Source organism: Trichechus manatus, unplaced genomic scaffold (assembly GCF_000243295.1).
Source record: "Trichechus manatus latirostris isolate Lorelei unplaced genomic scaffold, TriManLat1.0 scaffold00052, whole genome shotgun sequence".
NCBI lineage: Eukaryota > Metazoa > Chordata > Mammalia > Sirenia > Trichechidae > Trichechus > Trichechus manatus.
In genome coordinates, this window is record NW_004443988.1 from 14,006,541 (window position 1) to 14,023,719 (window position 17,179).

Here is a 17,179-nt window from a genome sequence, read left to right on the forward strand (position 1 = left end):
TCACTAGGGGTAATAGTGAGTGGTGCCACTCCCATTTCCACCCCTTGATTCCTGGACCCGCGAATCCTGGCTATGGGAGAAACAGCACCATATACTGGATGCTGGTTTAAAGCATATACAGTCTCCTGGAGAACACTGCCCCAACCCTGCAAGGTAATGCCACCTACCTGGCACCGTAATTATGTCTTTAGAAGGCCATTCCACCATTCTATCAAGCCAGCTACTTCAGGATGATGGGGAACGTGGTAAGACCAGTGAATTCCATGAGCATGGGCCCACGGCCGCACTTCACTTGCTGTGAAGTGAGTCCCTTGATCTGAGGCAATGCTGTGTGGGATACATTAAGTCCACAGATGGTAGTTCTGGCAGAAGCATTGCGTGCAGGGAAGGCAAATCCATACCCAGAGTAAGTGTCTATTCCAGTAAGGACAAAATGCTGTCCTTTCCATGATGGAAGTGTTCCAATGTAATCAACTTGCCACCAGGTTGCTGGCTGATCACCTCAAGGGATGATGCCATATCGGGGACTCAGTGTTGGTCTCGGCTGCTGGCAGATTAGGCACTCAGCAGTGGCTGTAGCCCAGTCAGCCTTGGTGAGTGGAAGTCCATGCCACTGGGCCCATGCATAACCTCCATCCCTGCCACCATGGCCACTTTTGTTCATGAGCCCATTGAGCAATGACAGGAGTAGCTGGGGAAAGAGGATGACGAGTTTCCACAGAACGCGTCATTCTATCCACTTGATTGTTAAAATCATCCTCTGCTGATGTCACCCTTTGGTGAGCATTCACATGGGACACAAATATCTTCACTTCTTTGGCCCATTCAGAGAGGTCTATCCACATAACTCTTCCCCATAAATCCTTGTCTCCAATTTTCCAATCATGTTCCTTCCAAGTCCCTGACCATCCAGCCAAACCACTGGCCACAGCCCATGAATCAGTATATAATCGCTCATCTGGCCATTTCTCCTTCCAAGCAAAGTGAACAACCAGGTGCACTGCTCAAAGTTCTGCCCACTGAGAGGATTTCCCTTCACCACTGTCCTTCAGGGAGGTCCCAGAAAGGGGCTGTAGTGCTGCCCCAGTCTACTTTCGAGTGGCACCTACATATCGTGCAGAACCATCTGTAAACCAGGCACGAGTTTTCTCTTCCTCAGTCAACTGATCATAAGGAACTCCCCATGAGGCTATAGGTGCAGACTGGGAGATGGAAGGTAATGTGACAGGAGTGGAGACCATGGGCATTTGGGCCACTTCCTCACGCAACTTACTTGGGCCTTCGGGTCCCGCCAGGCCCAATCTCAAATATACCACTTCCATTTAATGATAGAGTGCTGCTGTGCACATCCAACTTTATGGTTCTGTGGGTCAGACAACACCCAGTTCACGATAGGCAGCTCAGGCCTCATGGTGACTTGGTGTCCCATGGTTAAGCGTTTAGTCTCTACTAAGGCCCAGTAACAAGCCAAAAGTTGTTTCTCAAAAGGAGAGTAGTTATCTGCAGAGGATGGCAGAGCTTTGCTCCAAAATCCTAAGGGTCTGCGCTGTGATTCACCAACAGGGGCCTGCCAAAGACTCCAAACAGCATCTCTATCTGCCACTGGCACTTCAAGTACCATTCAGCTTGCACAGCAGCCTGAACCTGTTGCAGAGCCTCCTCTTGTTCTGGTCCCCACTTAAAACTAGCAGCTTTTCAAGTCACTTGATAAATAGGCTGGAGTAGCACACCCAAATGAGGAATATGTTGCCTCCAAAATCCAAAGAGGCCCAACAGGCCTCGTGCCTCCTTTTTAGTTGTGGGAGCAGCAAGATGTAATAACTTATCCTTCACTTTAGAAGGAATGTCTCAACATGCCCCACACCACTGGACACCTAGAAATTTCACTGAAGTGAAAGGTGCCTAAATTTTTGTGGGATTAATCTCCCACCCTCTAGCACGCAAATGTTTTACCAGTAAGTCCAGAGTCATTGACACTTCTTCCTTACTAGGTCCAATCAGTATAATGTCATCAATGTAATGGACCAGTGTGATGTCTTGTGGAAGGGAAAGGCGATCAAGGTCCCTGAAGACTAAATTATGACATAGGCTAGAGAACTGATGTAGCTCTAAAGTAGGCAAGTGAAGGTGTACTGTTGGCCTTGCCAGCTGAAGGCAAACTGCTTCTGGTGGTCCTCTGAAACAGGTATGGAGAAAAAGGCATTAGCCAAGTCAATAGCTGCATACCAAGTACCAGGAGATGTATTAATTTGCTCAAGCAATGACACTACATCTGGAACAGCAGCTGCAACTGGAGTCACCACTTGGTTAAGTTTTCGATAATCTACTGTCATTCTCCAAGTTCCGTCAGTTTTTTGTACAGGCCACATAGGCGAGTTGAATGGCGATGTAGTGGGAATCACCACCCCTGCATCCTTCAAGTCCTTAATGTTGGCAGTATCTCTGCAATCCCTCCAGGAATGCAGTATTGCTTTTGGTTTACTATTTTCCTAGGTAGGGGCAGTTCTAATGGCTTTCACTTGGCTTTCCCTACCATAGTAGCCCTTACTCCATGTGTCAGGGATCCAATATGGGGGTTCTGCCAGTTGCTGAGTATATCTATTCCAATTATGCATTCTGGAACCGGGGAAATAACCACAGGATGGGTTCGGGGACCCACTGGACCGACTGTGAGACTGACATGAGCCAAGACTCCATTAATAACCTTACCTCCATATGCCCCCAGTCTGACTGGTGGGCCACAGTGATGTTTTGGGTCTCCTGGAATTAGTGCCAGTTCAGAGCCAGTATCCAGTAATCCCCGAAAAGTCTGATTATTTCCTTTTTCCCAGTGAACAGTCACTCTCGTAAAAGGCCGTAGATCCCTTTGGGGAAGGCTGCGAGAAAGATTAACAGTAAAAATTTTGGGCAGTGTATCAGAGTCCTTCCTCAAGGGGACCCGGCCTCCTCTTCATTCAAGGGGTTGTGGGTCTTTAAACTCACTCAAATCTGGGAACTGATTGAGAGACCGTGACTCTCTATTCTGACGACTCAAGTTAAACTGCTGTTCACCTGACCTAAAATTCATCCGTTTGTACAGATCAAGTAAATATTTAGCAGATTTCCCATCTATTTCACTCCTAGGGACACCATGACTAAGTAGCCAACGCCATAAATCTATACGAGTCAGATTATTTTGATTACTGCTTTGACTCCGCTGTCCATTACTGTTACCACACTCACCTTGTCCTTGTCGATTGAGTGCAGCCACTTGGCCCCTACTACCACAGGGTCCAATCAGTCCCACTGCAGTTAGGTGTCTTAATTCAGTTAGGGCAGTTCCCACTGTCAAATCTGATTTACATAAAATAGCAATCACAGTAGTCTTCAAGGATGCTGGAGCTCCCTTCACAAATTTGTTCCTCACAGTTGAGGTAAAAGGTGTGTCCTCTGGGCATTCCATGTGTGGGTCTGTGGGTCTAACCTGATAAATCCACTCTAGCATGCCAATTTCCCTAAGCCTATGGATACCTTCTTCTATAGTATACCAAGGCAGGTCTGGCACTTCAACTTGATTCGGTGTCGGCCACCTCGTAATCCATGCTTCAGCAACCCAACCAAACAAACTATTAGATCCTTTCCTACCTTCCCGAGCTGAAACATTGAATGAAGAATCTGTGCTTAGTGGACCCATAGCAATAAACTCAGATTGATCCATCTTTATGTTCCTTGCACCATTATCCCCCACCCTTAATAGCCATTCCCACACATACTCCCCAGGTTTCGGTTTGTACATTAGAAAACTCAAGTAGTTCTTTTGGAGTGTAGCGTACCTCCTCCTGGGTCACACTGTGTACTTCACCTTTTGGGGCTCGCTGAGAATTAAGTCTAGTTATAGGTCTAGAAGGTAGAATCGGTATGTGGAATCGTTTTGAGAACATTCAGCATTGTCCCGTAAAGCATCTGCCTCAGGCAATGCCCCAGGCAATGACTCAGGCAAAGGCTCTTTAGAAGCAGCTGGGCCAGGGCTAATCTCATTAGATGGGAGTGGAGGGGCTAATGGTTTTCCTGGCAGGGTGGTGTAACAGACAAACATGAAGTAAGCTCTTCAGGTGAGAGTGGTTCTATTGGAAGGAGTGATTCATCAGAATTTAGGGGCTCAGTGTCTCCAGCTCCCTGATTGTCTGCCCAAATGTCCCCATGCCGAGTTGCAGGATCCCATTTCTTCCCAATCAATGCTCTTACTTTAACTTCAGACACCTTTCGAGGCTGGCAGTTGAGCTGGCACTGTAATTCAGCCACTCTTACAATAAGAGTCTGGGTTTGGCTTTCAGCGATTTCGGCTCTGTTACCACAAGAAATAAGGCTTTCCTTCAAAGTACAAGTGGAAGCCTTGAGGTCATTTATGCAGCACCTGAGCTTTGACTCTGAAGCCCTGAGCTTTGACTCTGAAGCCCTGAGCACATCTCTTTCTTTCACCAGTTTGTCCAGTGAAAGTAGGACCAACCAACCAGCTTCCCTATACTTCTCATTCTGACAAAGCTGTAGAAAGATATCACGCATGTGTTCACCCAGAGGCTCGCCTTTCACCAATACCTAATCTACTAGTGGTGATATTTTGCATATTTCTATCGCCACCTCACTCCATGGGCTAGCAGTGCCCTCTTTACTGCTGGTACCAGAGTCATCAACATCTTTAAGACTAACCAGACTTGAGAAACAATTTCAAAAACTCATCCTGACAATCTTGTTTCTCTAGAACCACTCTCGGTACCAAATGTCTTAGGCTGGGCTCTCTAGAGAAGCAAAACCAGTAAAGCGTATAAATATATATACAGAGAGATTTATATCAAGGAAATAGCTCACGCAATTGTAGAGGCTAAAACGTCCCCAGTCCACAGATCAGGGTAGAGGCCTCTCCCAGTTCACGTAGCTGCAGAAGCTGGTGAACCCAAGGTTGGCAGGTCAGAGAGGGACTCCTGCCCACAGGCTGTGAAGGTCAATGAAGTCCAAGATCAGCAGACAAGACCTCAAGCTTTCTCCTGATTTACGTAGCTGCAGGGGCTGGCGAACCCGAAGTCAGCAGGTCGGGAAACCGGACTCTTGCTCACAGGCTGAGAAGTTCGACGAATTCCAAGATCAACAGGTAAGCTGCTAGCTCAAGTCCCACGAACCGGAGGTGGGACAACAAGAGCCAGCTGCTGAGTCTGGAACAAGCCAAAAACCTTGGCAAGGCAAGCAGGCAGAAAGTAATCGGCAGAAGGCAGAGAGATGAAACTGAGAGGGCGATGAGCTGCCACAAGTCCCGCCTCCGTCAGTACCACTCAGCAGATTCCATCATGGGGGTGATCACGTTATACAACTGCTAAAACACTGAGAATAATGGCCTAGCCAAGTTGACATACAATCTTAACCATCACAGTCAGAGATAGTGGAGGAGTTCTAATGCATGTAGTAATTTTTAATGGGATTAATAACACTAACAAGATAGGATTTTCTCAATATTAAGTAAGATTACATATAATACAGCACCCAGTATGAATCTAAATGGTTCTCAGGCAAGAAACAGTAGTAGTTCAGACTAGGGTGGATCTCATTTAGTAGAGTAAATTTCAATTAGCAAACCACAGCCTCATGTAGCCTGAGACCAGAACAACTAGATGGTGCCCAGCTACCACTACCAACAATAGAAGGTCCCAGATAGAATGGGCAAAAACGTAGAACAAAACTCAAATTCCTAAAACAGGCCAGATTTACTAGACCAATAGAGACTAGAGGAACCCTCAAGACTATCATCCTAAGATACCCTTTGAACTTGGAAATGAAACTACTCTCAGAGGCTACCTTTCAGCCAAATAACAGATTGGCTTACAAAATAAACAATATTCCCATGAGTACTGTGATCCCTTAAATAAACAACTTTATGAGACCAAAAGGTCAACATTTACCATAAAGAAAAGATAAGAAGGTAAGGAGGGGCAGGAAAGCTATGTTGATGGAAACAGAACAAACAGAATGGAAATAATGAGAATGCTGACACATTGTGAAAAACGTAACCAATGTTACAGAACAATCTGTATAAAAATTGTTAAATGGGAACCTAATTGCTGTGTAAACTTTCACCTAAAACACAATAAAATATTCTTTTCAAAAAAATCTTAATTAGCAATATTCTCGAGACTTGGGATTCTAAAAGACTTAAGAATACATCCCTAGAGAATGTCAAGGATCTTACCATACAGTTCATAAGGAGCTCTTTATTGTCATCAACTGGATTCTAAAGTTAACTAGATTCTAAACATTTTCTACTATCATTTAATACTTACACGATTTCTCTTATGAGAATTTATGCCCAAGGGCTCAAAAATACAAACAGCATTACCATATGAAGCTGCAATCTAAAAAAGAATGAACAAAACATTAGAATTTAGGAAAAGGTACAATAAAGATAACCTCCTTTTCATAATTATATATAAATATATATATAATACATTAACTGTATGTAAATAATCTCAATATCATATTGAACATGAAGGAAAGATCATAACTGGCTAACACAAAGTCACAAATGTGAAAGTTATCAGCACAAGGACTAGGGATAAAAGGGCTAAAAGAGGATGGCAATAGAGACAATAAATCAAAGATTTCACAATTTTGCCTTCTACCTTCAACCAGGTAAGAAAAAGAAACACAGGTGCTCTGCTTCCCATAGTTATGAACACCACTGTCTTACATTTTTAAAAAACTGTGCTCCTAGAGAATTTGTTAATTGAGAATATCACCAGCACATAAATAATTTACTGAAATTCATCTCTGATAACTATCATACAACCTTGCTTGGCCTTGGAAGAAGAGCAATGAAAAATTAATAGCGAAATCTGACACTCTCAGGGTTTTGTAAAATAAGCTGAAGCAATGCTTAGGGAAAAAAACAGAAAAAAAATTAGAAAAACAAGAAATAAGTAAAAAAAAGGAAATTCAGTGTTTCAATACTAGGTCAACTATATCACTGGATTGTCAAATAGTGAACATCTACACAAATATTTAGGAGTGGTGCAAGCAGCAAAGAGGAGCAGGAGAAACAGTATAACAAAGTAATCATAATTTATCATCAATATAAATTTGCATGATTACTACTTATCATCCTGAATATTCTAATTTAATATATCCTTGATAGAATTTGTTAACTCAATAAATAACAATTTCTAGAACACTAAGTTCAAATTATTATAATTATTACAGGTAAAAATCTAATTTTTAGATTCTTGTAGAGATATTCAACTCTGCTACATAATATGACTACATAGCAAATATGCTATACTTATAATACACATGACTAAAATTTGATGTACATTATGTATGAAAATGTGTGGGAGAGGTACATAAGATGAAATCTTAACTAGTTAAAAATAAACCCTCTGTTTTAAAGTCTGAATGAATGAACTATTAAGATTCTTCACTCAACAAATAAACTTTTTTTAAATTAACAGACTCTACAAAGCACCGACTATATGACTAGTGGTACATTAGACACTAACAACTTGTTAAATTTCTAGATAAAATGTTGATGTTATTATGATTTGGAGGCGATAAGGGGTGCTAGGTAGAGATTAGAACAGTTTACTTCCCTGCTTAATGGCTGCTAGAATTATCAAATATCACAGCATGCACAGGATTGTGAAGTCTCCAGATCTTTCAAGACAGTATACACATGTAGAATAATTATCAGCTGCATGGCACATTACAATCTGTATACAACCTACCACTTCACAGCTCCCAGCAATAACCATATAAGCAAGACATATTAGTAAAAAATTGTAGCAAGTCTTGTATGAAAAAATAAGAATATTCTGAGATTATTAATTACATTAAAAGATGACATTTGATGAAGTAATTAAATCCCTTACTCTTCCATGTTGGTTAGAACACTCCACACAGCTGACTTGGATGTTTCCATGCTTAGCACCAGGAATGATCTGCACACATTCAAAGTCATTTGCCAAAATAATAATATCACAGCCTGATCCATATGCCTACAATAAAAGTTTTACAATATGTAAGATTTGTAATTTTTGTATTATTATTCTGTTTATCTTAGATTTTTTTCATTATAAAGTGTATTTTTACAAAATAGTTAATGTAAGAATATCAATTTCCAATAAAAACATTAAAAGTCACATCAAAAAATACACTGACAGTCCCTGTGAATTATCATTCAAAAACTGCTACTAATAAGAAAAGAGTTCTCCCAGTTTGTAAACACTGCAGTCTCTGTCCCTGCAGGTCACAAATCATTCTATTCTGTGTTTCTCTCCAGAGTTCATCTCAATAAACACTAAAGAATAAAACTTCCACCCGAAATTAATAAGGCACTGAAGGTTGTAACTGTGTTCCCAGGGTTCAGATCTGGCTTGAGAGAGATCACGACAGAAATGAGACATGCATTTTCCAAAACAATCCCACATGGTTTAAAGAGCAAGTTAAACAGACATGAACACTCAAGGCAGAATTACATGCATTAGCAAGGGCTAAACTTAACTCATCAACGTCCCTCGTAAAGCCACAGCACTCCACCCTCTCTATAACCTCACCAGGCATGAGAAAGGAAACGCATCCAAAGTGAACGAAGGAGTTCACAAAAAAAGCAAAGAAAAAAATAAACTTATTCACATAACAACTTCTATAAATGTTGGACAAATGTAACTATGTGACCTAGAAAACAAATTATAGCACATGATTAAATTCCTGGAAAATTCTGCTGTTCAACATAACTGTAATGAGTAAAACCACATACTTCTTCCTTTTGCCACATTTCCTGGTATATGCTATTCCTGTTTTGCAACTTTGTGAATTTCGTGATGACATAAGGAACGAACGGTAGGGACATTTTTCTTTTTCTTCCAAATTCTACTTATGATTAAATACCCAAAACAACCTAAGAACGTAACTCGCAAACTAAAAATCCTCATTAAAACAACATAAATATAAAATTTATAAGGTGGTATTTTTTTCCCACTACTTCCGTACCCTTAAGCAATGTGGCCATGTCCTACAAAATATCCAATAGCCAGGGTTGACATGTGATGACTCTAAGTCAGTGACCTAACCCCGGGAAAAGCCCACAAAAGGCTTCCAATGAAAGAGAAGATGGAAAATAAAAACCAAATAGAAGACAAACATTATTTCTACTGGTTACTAAAACCTCCAAAGTTACCAAAGTCCTTCTGTAACTACCATAAACCATCTTCAACTCATGTATTTATGAATACCAAAAAAGTTTATCAGAAGAAAAGCAAAAATAAATTTAGGCAAGGGAGAAAATCACTCACAGGAGGAAATAACCACTTATGCCCTTCCGGACGAGGCAGGGTGCCGTATCATGCGTTCCGGGAGGTTAAACTGACAGGGAATGGTGAATACAGGCAGAAGAAATGTTTGTGTCACCATGCTAACCTTTAAATTTACATTACTAACATTGTAAACATAACCTTAACCTTAAACAATATTTTACAAGTGCTTTCACATCCATTATCTCAGCAATGTGGATTAACGGAAACAGCACAGGCTTTAGTTTGGAATCACACTGCAGGGTTTTCAATCTTTTTTCTGCTGTATGTACTATGTCATCTTAAGCAAGTTTTCTAATCTCTCTGAGCATCTTTTTCCTCATGGCAAAATGCAAAAAATAATACTTATCTCTTAGGATAGTTTGAAAATTAAAATATAAAATCTATTTGCATAGTGCTTTGCACTCAACATTTACTTAAGAAACAGGAACAACGTACCCTGTCCCAGGCCTGGGGCTAGGGACTGGGAATACAAAAACAAGATGTGGTCCCAGTCAGTCTAATGGAGATATGACCAGATGAATCACCAGTCACAACTAAATGAGAAACTTCCGTGGCAGAAGTATCCACAAAACTCTACCAGAAGGCAGAAGACGTACTCAGTGTTAGTTCAATGCCCTCTTTTTTAATCTTCATGACAAATCTGGACAGTAGGTATTATTATCGTCATTATCATTGTACAAACAAAGCTTCAAGTTCATTAATAAAACCAGGATTACACAGTCAGTAAGCAGAAGCAGCTAAAACTCAGGTCCTTACAATTCTTACACTCTTTTTCCTACATTACAGGTCAAAGAGACGTAAAATATTCCAGATAAGTATCAATACATTTGCTTCTCTCAAGATGGGCCATCCATATCATTCATATCCATAGTCTATCTACTACAGACAGGTCTTACTGCTCAGCTACCAAAAGCACATTTGCTTTCCTAGATATCTGTAATTGCACGCTAGCAGCTTGCGAAAGTATAGAGGAAGAATGTTATTCTTTACCATTTTCTTAAGAGTCTAACGCACAAATAACCGAAGAGTGGAAGAATCGGGAAATCACACAGTATTAAAATCACATACACTCTATAATTGAGGGTTCAGAAGATTTTAATGACCTAAATAAATCTGTGTTTAATGTCTGAAAGGCCCATCAGATCAAGGACCATGTCCCTGTTTACCATTATAGTCCTAGCACCTAGCACACTAGCAGCCCTTAGTAAACATCTATGTAATAAATAAATGATTTAAAGTCTTCCTAACATAATTTGTAAAAGTCTAAGTCTCTGGAAACTTGGCCTAAGAACATGGAATTGAGACAGTTGACATAACCTTATTGCTAGTAATTTGGCCAAGTTTATGAGGGTAGTTGTGCCAAGAAAAGAGAGGGAGAGACTTCGACTGATTTTTCAGTCTAACAGTATTATGGGTGTAGAAGACCTACCAGAAGGGAATCTACTGAAGACTTCCTTATAATTCACAACTAACTCAGTATCTGTTATGAACAGGGAGTATGCTAGATTCTTTACAAACATTTCCAGTATCATCACAGCCCCCCTTTTAAAGACAGAGAAACTGAGGTCAGAAAGGATAAGCAATTTGCCAATGTTCATAGAGTCAGGATTGTTTGCCTAATAACAAAGCTCCTGCTCTTTCACTGCATCACCCCGCCTCTACTCCATTACAGTGTCCTATAAGTGCTAAAGGCCCATGTTTATCTTCGTAACCCCAAGTAATTTATCACAATACCCAGCACAGAGAAGCACTCAGTAAGGACTAGTAATTGAGACGGTTTATACAAAACCTGTAATTACTCAAGATATATCCATTCTCTCAACTACAGAGGAGAGGTCAAAAGCAATTTTGCTCCATTCTTCTCTTTCAGAATCCAGAGTATCACCAGAGGAAAAATTTACCACGCAGGAGGAAGAGGGTGCTCGCCAAAACTAGAAGCAAATACTAAAATAACCCCAGAGAGTACAGCGTGGGCTCCTTTCTAAGAGATAAATGAAACATCTCTGACTTCGCTGAGTATAAACTGACTCCTCCACGTGTAGGAGATGGGCCACAGGATCATTTCAGGGAGACAGGAAAAGAGCAGCAAGCCCTTTGTGGAGCAAATGGAATTCTTTGGCCAGGTTCTTCCAACCCTGGGTTCTTGGTAGAACCAACTCTGTGCCATAGCACCATATACCAGTTTCCTGCACTTCTAACAGTAAACAAAACAAAAAACCAAACTCATTGCCGTGGAGTCAATTCCGACTCACAGCAACCCTACAGAGCAAAGTAGAACCGCCCCATAGGGTTTCTAAGGCTGTAAATCTTTACAGAAGCAGACTGCCACATCTCTCTCCCATGAAGCAGCTGGTGGGTTTGAATTTCTGACCTTTCGGTTAGCAGTCAAGCTCTTAACCATTGCACCACCTTCTTCTAACAGTACTGACCTATAAAAATGCTTATCTCGAAGTCAAAGATATGGTTTGGCTCCTACACACACACAAGGCCCAAGAAAAAAGGAAAGTAAACACCACTTCCTGCCATTCATGTGGGAGGACTTCATTATGGAAGGACTGGACTGTCCTTATGATGATAAAGAATAACTAAACTTATTGCCATCGAGTCGATTCCATCTCATAGCGACCCTACAGGACAGGGTAGAACTGCCTCAGAGGGTTTGCAAGGCTGTAAATCTTTACAGAAGTAGACTGACACTTCTTTCTCCCAAGCAGCTGGTGGGTTCAAACGGCCCACCTTTTAGTTAGTAGCCGAGTGCTTTAACCACTGCGTCACTGGGGCTCCTTAAAGAATAACCAGTTGATGTTAATAATAATTCATAACTAACAGATAATAACTTCCACAACACAAGCTCTTACTCAAAGAAAAGCTTTAAAAATATTAACCCTCACTTGTTCTAATCGTATAGAGACCAAATCTGTTCTACTGAAGAAACAGAAAAATGGTTGCTGCTTTGGGCATTGGCAACAAAGAGTTCCAACCTGCGGTCTAACGAGCCTCGGTCACAGATGGTCTCTGGAGGTCTCTGAACTCCCAGAAATTATATCCAAAGTTGTGTGAACGTGCTTTTTGTCCCTGGCTTCATAGCATTCACTAGTTTTTCTAAGAGAATGACTTCTTTAGACAAAGTGCACTGTGTGCCATATTATCCCACGACAATTACATAGGAGTTAAACATCTGATTTGTTATTAGCAAGATTCTTTTCTTCGTTCTTTAGTTTTGATACCCAAATGTCATCATAAAAGTCTTGCCAATTAGTTGAGTCTAAAAAACAAAGTAAACTTCTTCTTTCACTTTAATAAAATGCTACTACACTTGAAAAATATTAAATACCATCTTCTAAAGTCATAAACTATTCTGAATTAGCATCCTGTCATTACCATAATAAAGATATTGCTGCTTCCCTAGGGGGTTTAAAGTCATGTGAACGATGATCCTTAAGTGCTTGTGATGAGATGTGGTAACACACTCCTTCAGTCTTCTCTAACTTCAGTGTTTATTTATAATCGTCTTGGCTATACTATTTCCAGAAACGCAAATAACTAATACTCATATCTCACAAACACTGAAATTCTCATTTCTCTGCTTTCCTTTAAATCTTGAGTAAATTAAAGTGCAAAGTAAAAAAAAAAAAAAAAAAAAAAAACTTTCCAAAATCTTACACAAATGTGCCCTTTCACACAATAACACAGAATACAAATAGATGTATATCAGCATTTTCTTTGGAGCACAGGGATGCTTTAACATCCTGGAAGTTACAGGGTCAAAATTTAAGATCATTTATACCAATTTAGACAAATATGCCTATATTGTAAAGGAAAAGCACTGACAAATCAAGGAATATTAAGCATGTTGAGAGGTTTGTCTAATTTAACAAGGTGTTGTAGTCTTACCAAGAATATAAAGAATGTTACTGTTAAAGTCCCACCTCTCTGAGAGGGCATTTTGATTGATGTAAATATCTGCTGTACTCTCTGACAACTGAAGGCACTCGCTATTAAGAGTTAAAAAACAATAATTGTAAGTTGTTGCTGTTGTTGTTAGGTGCCACTGAGTCGGCTCCGACTCATAGCGACCCCATGTACAACAGAACGAAACACTGCCCAGTCCTGCGCCATCCTCACGATTGTTGTTATGTTTGAGCCCATTGTTGCAGCCCACTGTATCAATCCATCTCATTGAGGGTCTTCCTCTTTTTCACTGACCCTCTACTTTACCAAGCATGATGTCCTTCTCCAGGGACTGGTCCCTCCTGATAACATGTCCAAAGTATGTGAGACAAAGTCTTGCCATCCTTGCTTCTAAGGAGCATTCTGACTGCACTTCTTCCAAGACAGGTTTCTTTGTTCTTCTGGCAGTCCATGATACATTCAGTATTTTTCACCAACATCATAATTCAAAGGCATCAATTCTTCTTCAGTCTTCCTTATTCATTGTCCAGCTTTCACATGCATATTGAAAATACCATGGCTTGGGTCAGGCGCACCTTAGTTCTCAAAATGACCTATTTGCTTTTTAACACTTTTAAGAGGTCTTTTGCAACAGATTTGCCGATGCAATACATCATTTGATGTTTTGACTGGTGCTTCCATGGATGTTGATTGTGGATCCAAGTAAAATGAAAACCTTGACTTCAATCATTTCTCCATTTATCATGATGCTGTTCATTGGACCAGTTGTGAGGATTTTTGTTTTCTTTATATTGAGGTACAATCCATACTGAAGTCTGTAGTCTTTGATCTTCATCAGTAAGTGCTTCAAGTCCTCTTTGCTTTCAGCAAGCAAGGCTGTGTCATCTGCACATAGCCAAGTTGTTAATGAGTCTTCCTCCAATCCTGATGCTGCATTCTTCTTCATATAGTCCAGCTTCTCGGCTTAGCTGCTCAGCATACAGATTGAATAAGTATGATGAAAGGATACAACCCTATCCAGATTTTAAACCACACAGTATCCCCTTGTTCTGTTCAAATGACTGCCTCTTGGTCTATGAACAGGTTCTACATGAGCGCAATTGAGTGTTCTGGAATTCTCTTTCTATGCAATGTTAGCCATAATTTGTTATGATCCATTCAGCTAAATGCCTTTGCACAGTCAATAAAACACAGGTAAATATCTTCCTGGTATTCTTTGCTTTCATCCAAGATCCATCTGACATCAGCAATGATATCTCTCACTCCATGTCCTCTTCTGAATCCGGCTTGAATTTCAAGTAGTTCCCTATTGATGTAGTGCTGCAGTCATAAAAATAATTATAAGAGATATCATTTATTGACAGTATACTGGGTGACAGGTACTGTACTATGCATTCTACATGCCTAGGCTTTCTTTCAAGAATGCAACAACCCTAGGAGTTGGTTATTAATCCTACTTTTAGATAAGGAAATGGAAGTTCACAGAATTTAAGCAACTTCCTAAGGTCACACAGTAAATACATGGCTGGGATTCCAATTCAGGTCTCTTTATACTGTTTTTTCTACTTCTCTAATGATCATCTTCCATGATTTTGCCTCTATTGCTAAAGTTTTTGTTCTTCTTATTGAATAATTACATAAATTCATTTAAATTCTTCATTTTTGCAGTGATCTTTGCTCTGTAAACAAACAAGAGGCTAAAGAGATAGCTGGGCTTTGATGGTTACTTGGTTGTTTCAAGTTATCTACTGAAAATAGTCTCCAGAGGCTAATGTAGACCTATGAAAAATCTTTCAACCAAGAAGACAAAGCATAGACATGGCATAAGATTAACAGAAATCTCCCAAGAAAATGTCCTTTCCCTCTGTTCACTGCAAACAACAGCATGAGTTTCTGAGGGCTGCCATAACAAAATACCACAAATTGGGTGACATATAAGAATAGAAATTTATTGTCTCATTCTAGAGGCTAGCAGTCCAAATTAGGGTATCAGCGATGTTGACCTCTTCTAAGGACTCGGAAGGAAACTGTTCTCTGTCTCTTACCTAGCTTCTGGTAGCTCCAGGCGATCCTTCACTTGCAGTTTCAGGATCACATGGTTCCCTTCCTCTGCTCTCTGCCTCTGTGCATATTTTCGTCTTTTATAAGGACATCTTGCTTGCTATTTTACATGCCAGCGCTAAGAACAAACCATTCAAAGTGTTATCAAAATTTTCAAAAGGAAATTACAGTAATACTGTTAAAAAATTAACCTCATGGACTGGCCGGCAGATATGAAGATCTGGAGTCACCTTTCTGCCTCAAATTTGTCCTATAAAACTTGGGGTATATAACAATTTACCTCATTAAGAATAATTAAGTAACACAACTACTATGGCCTCCACCAGACTGAGTCCAGTACAACTAGATGGTGCCCGGCTACCACCACTGACTGCTCTGACAGGATTCACAATAGAGGATCACGAACAGAGCAGGAGAAAAATTCTAACTCAAAAAAAAAAGACCAGACTTACTGGCCTGACAGAAACTGCAGAAACCCTGAGAGTATGACCCCTGACACCCTTTTAGCCCAGTAATGAAGTCACTCCAGATGTGTACTTTTTATTGAAAGATTAGACAGACTCATAGAATGAAAGGAGACTAAAGGGGCACATCAGCCCAGGGGCAAGGACTAGACGGCAGGAAGGGACAGGAAGACTGGTAATAGGGAACTCAAGGTTGAGAAGGGAGTGTACCGACATGTCATGGGGTTGTTAACCAATGCCACAGAACAACGTATGTACTATTTAATGAGAAGCTAGTTTGTTCTGTAAACCTTTATCTAAAGTTCAATTTAAAAAAAAAAAAAGAATAATTAAGTAAAATGCTACTTTTTTAAAATGGTTACTTCAAAAAATAGAATGAACATTCTTTGGACATTAAATTATTATAAACAGAGAAAATAAGTAATTCAATGTTTTGTTTCTTAATTTGTTCTTAACACATTTTACATTTGGAAGACTTTTAAATTTAATAGAATATGTAATATGTAGGAATACCAATATGTAATGTTTATGACAACTTCATTTTGCAACTACTGGAAATTTTCAGAAAACCATTTAACCTAAATATTGATGTTTTGAGAGAGACCATCGTAATAGTGTTCCAAAACTAGGAACCACAGCCTCCACTAGCCTGAGACCAGAAGAACTAGATGGCTCCCAGCTACCACTACCAACTGCTCGATCAGGATCACAACAGAAGCTCCCGGTTAGAGTGGGGAAAAAATTGTAGAACAAAATTCAAATTCATAAAACAGACCAGATTTACTGGTCCAACAGGGACTGGAGGAACCCCCAAGACTATGGCCCTCAGACACACTTCCAACTTGGAATTGAAGTCATTTCCAGAGATCATCTTTCAGTCAAATGATAGAAAAGCCTATAAAACAAATAACACCCATGAGGAAAGTGCTCCTTAGAACAACTGTCTGCATGAGACCAAAAGGGCAACATCTGTTCAAAAGCAAACATGAAAAGGCAGGAAAACCGGACAAATGAAAATGAGGAACTCAGGGTAGTAATGGGGAGAGTGCTGACACATTGCAGGGACTGCAATCAATGTCACAGAACAATCTCTGTTGAAACTATTGAGTGAGTAACTAATCTGCTCTGTAAACCTTTACCTAAAGCTCCCTCCCCCAAAAAAAAGAATGCTACAGTCATCAAAGAAATATGGACAATTTAATGTAGCTACTAAAAATTCATAAAACCTGTAATTTTTTTAATTAAATACTATTCAAAAGCAAAAAAAGTATTTCCCAAAAATATGATTAAGGAGACTCCAGCAAGATGGCGGTCTAGGCAGAAGCACCACGCCGTCCCTCCACAACAGAGATCCGAAAAACTAAGCCAAACAGAGAATCAACAATCCTGAAACCCTAGAACATCAAATGAAGA

General features: G+C 40.1%; 1 protein-coding gene across 5 annotated transcripts in view; it reads right to left on the minus strand.

The window, feature by feature from the left end:
• The window catches only part of DMXL2 (Dmx like 2), a 210,201-nt gene that overhangs the window by 152,335 nt on the left and 40,687 nt on the right, over positions 1–17,179 (minus strand). For 3 of the 5 annotated variants that reach the window (XR_002824321.1, XM_023732477.1, XM_012555896.2), the window contains exons 2-3: positions 7,887–8,012; positions 6,306–6,377 (exon numbers count right to left, since the gene is read on the minus strand). Coding sequence is in view for 4 of the 5 variants with exons in the window: in XM_023732477.1 (XP_023588245.1) it covers positions 6,306–6,377; positions 7,887–8,012 (198 nt within the window). In the remaining variant the exon portion in view is untranslated. Of the gene's footprint in view, positions 1–2,709; positions 2,752–6,305; positions 6,378–7,886; positions 8,013–13,223; positions 13,466–17,179 lie in introns of those variants that run through there. The other 2 variants (XM_023732478.1, XM_023732479.1) reach the window with 2 other exon arrangements.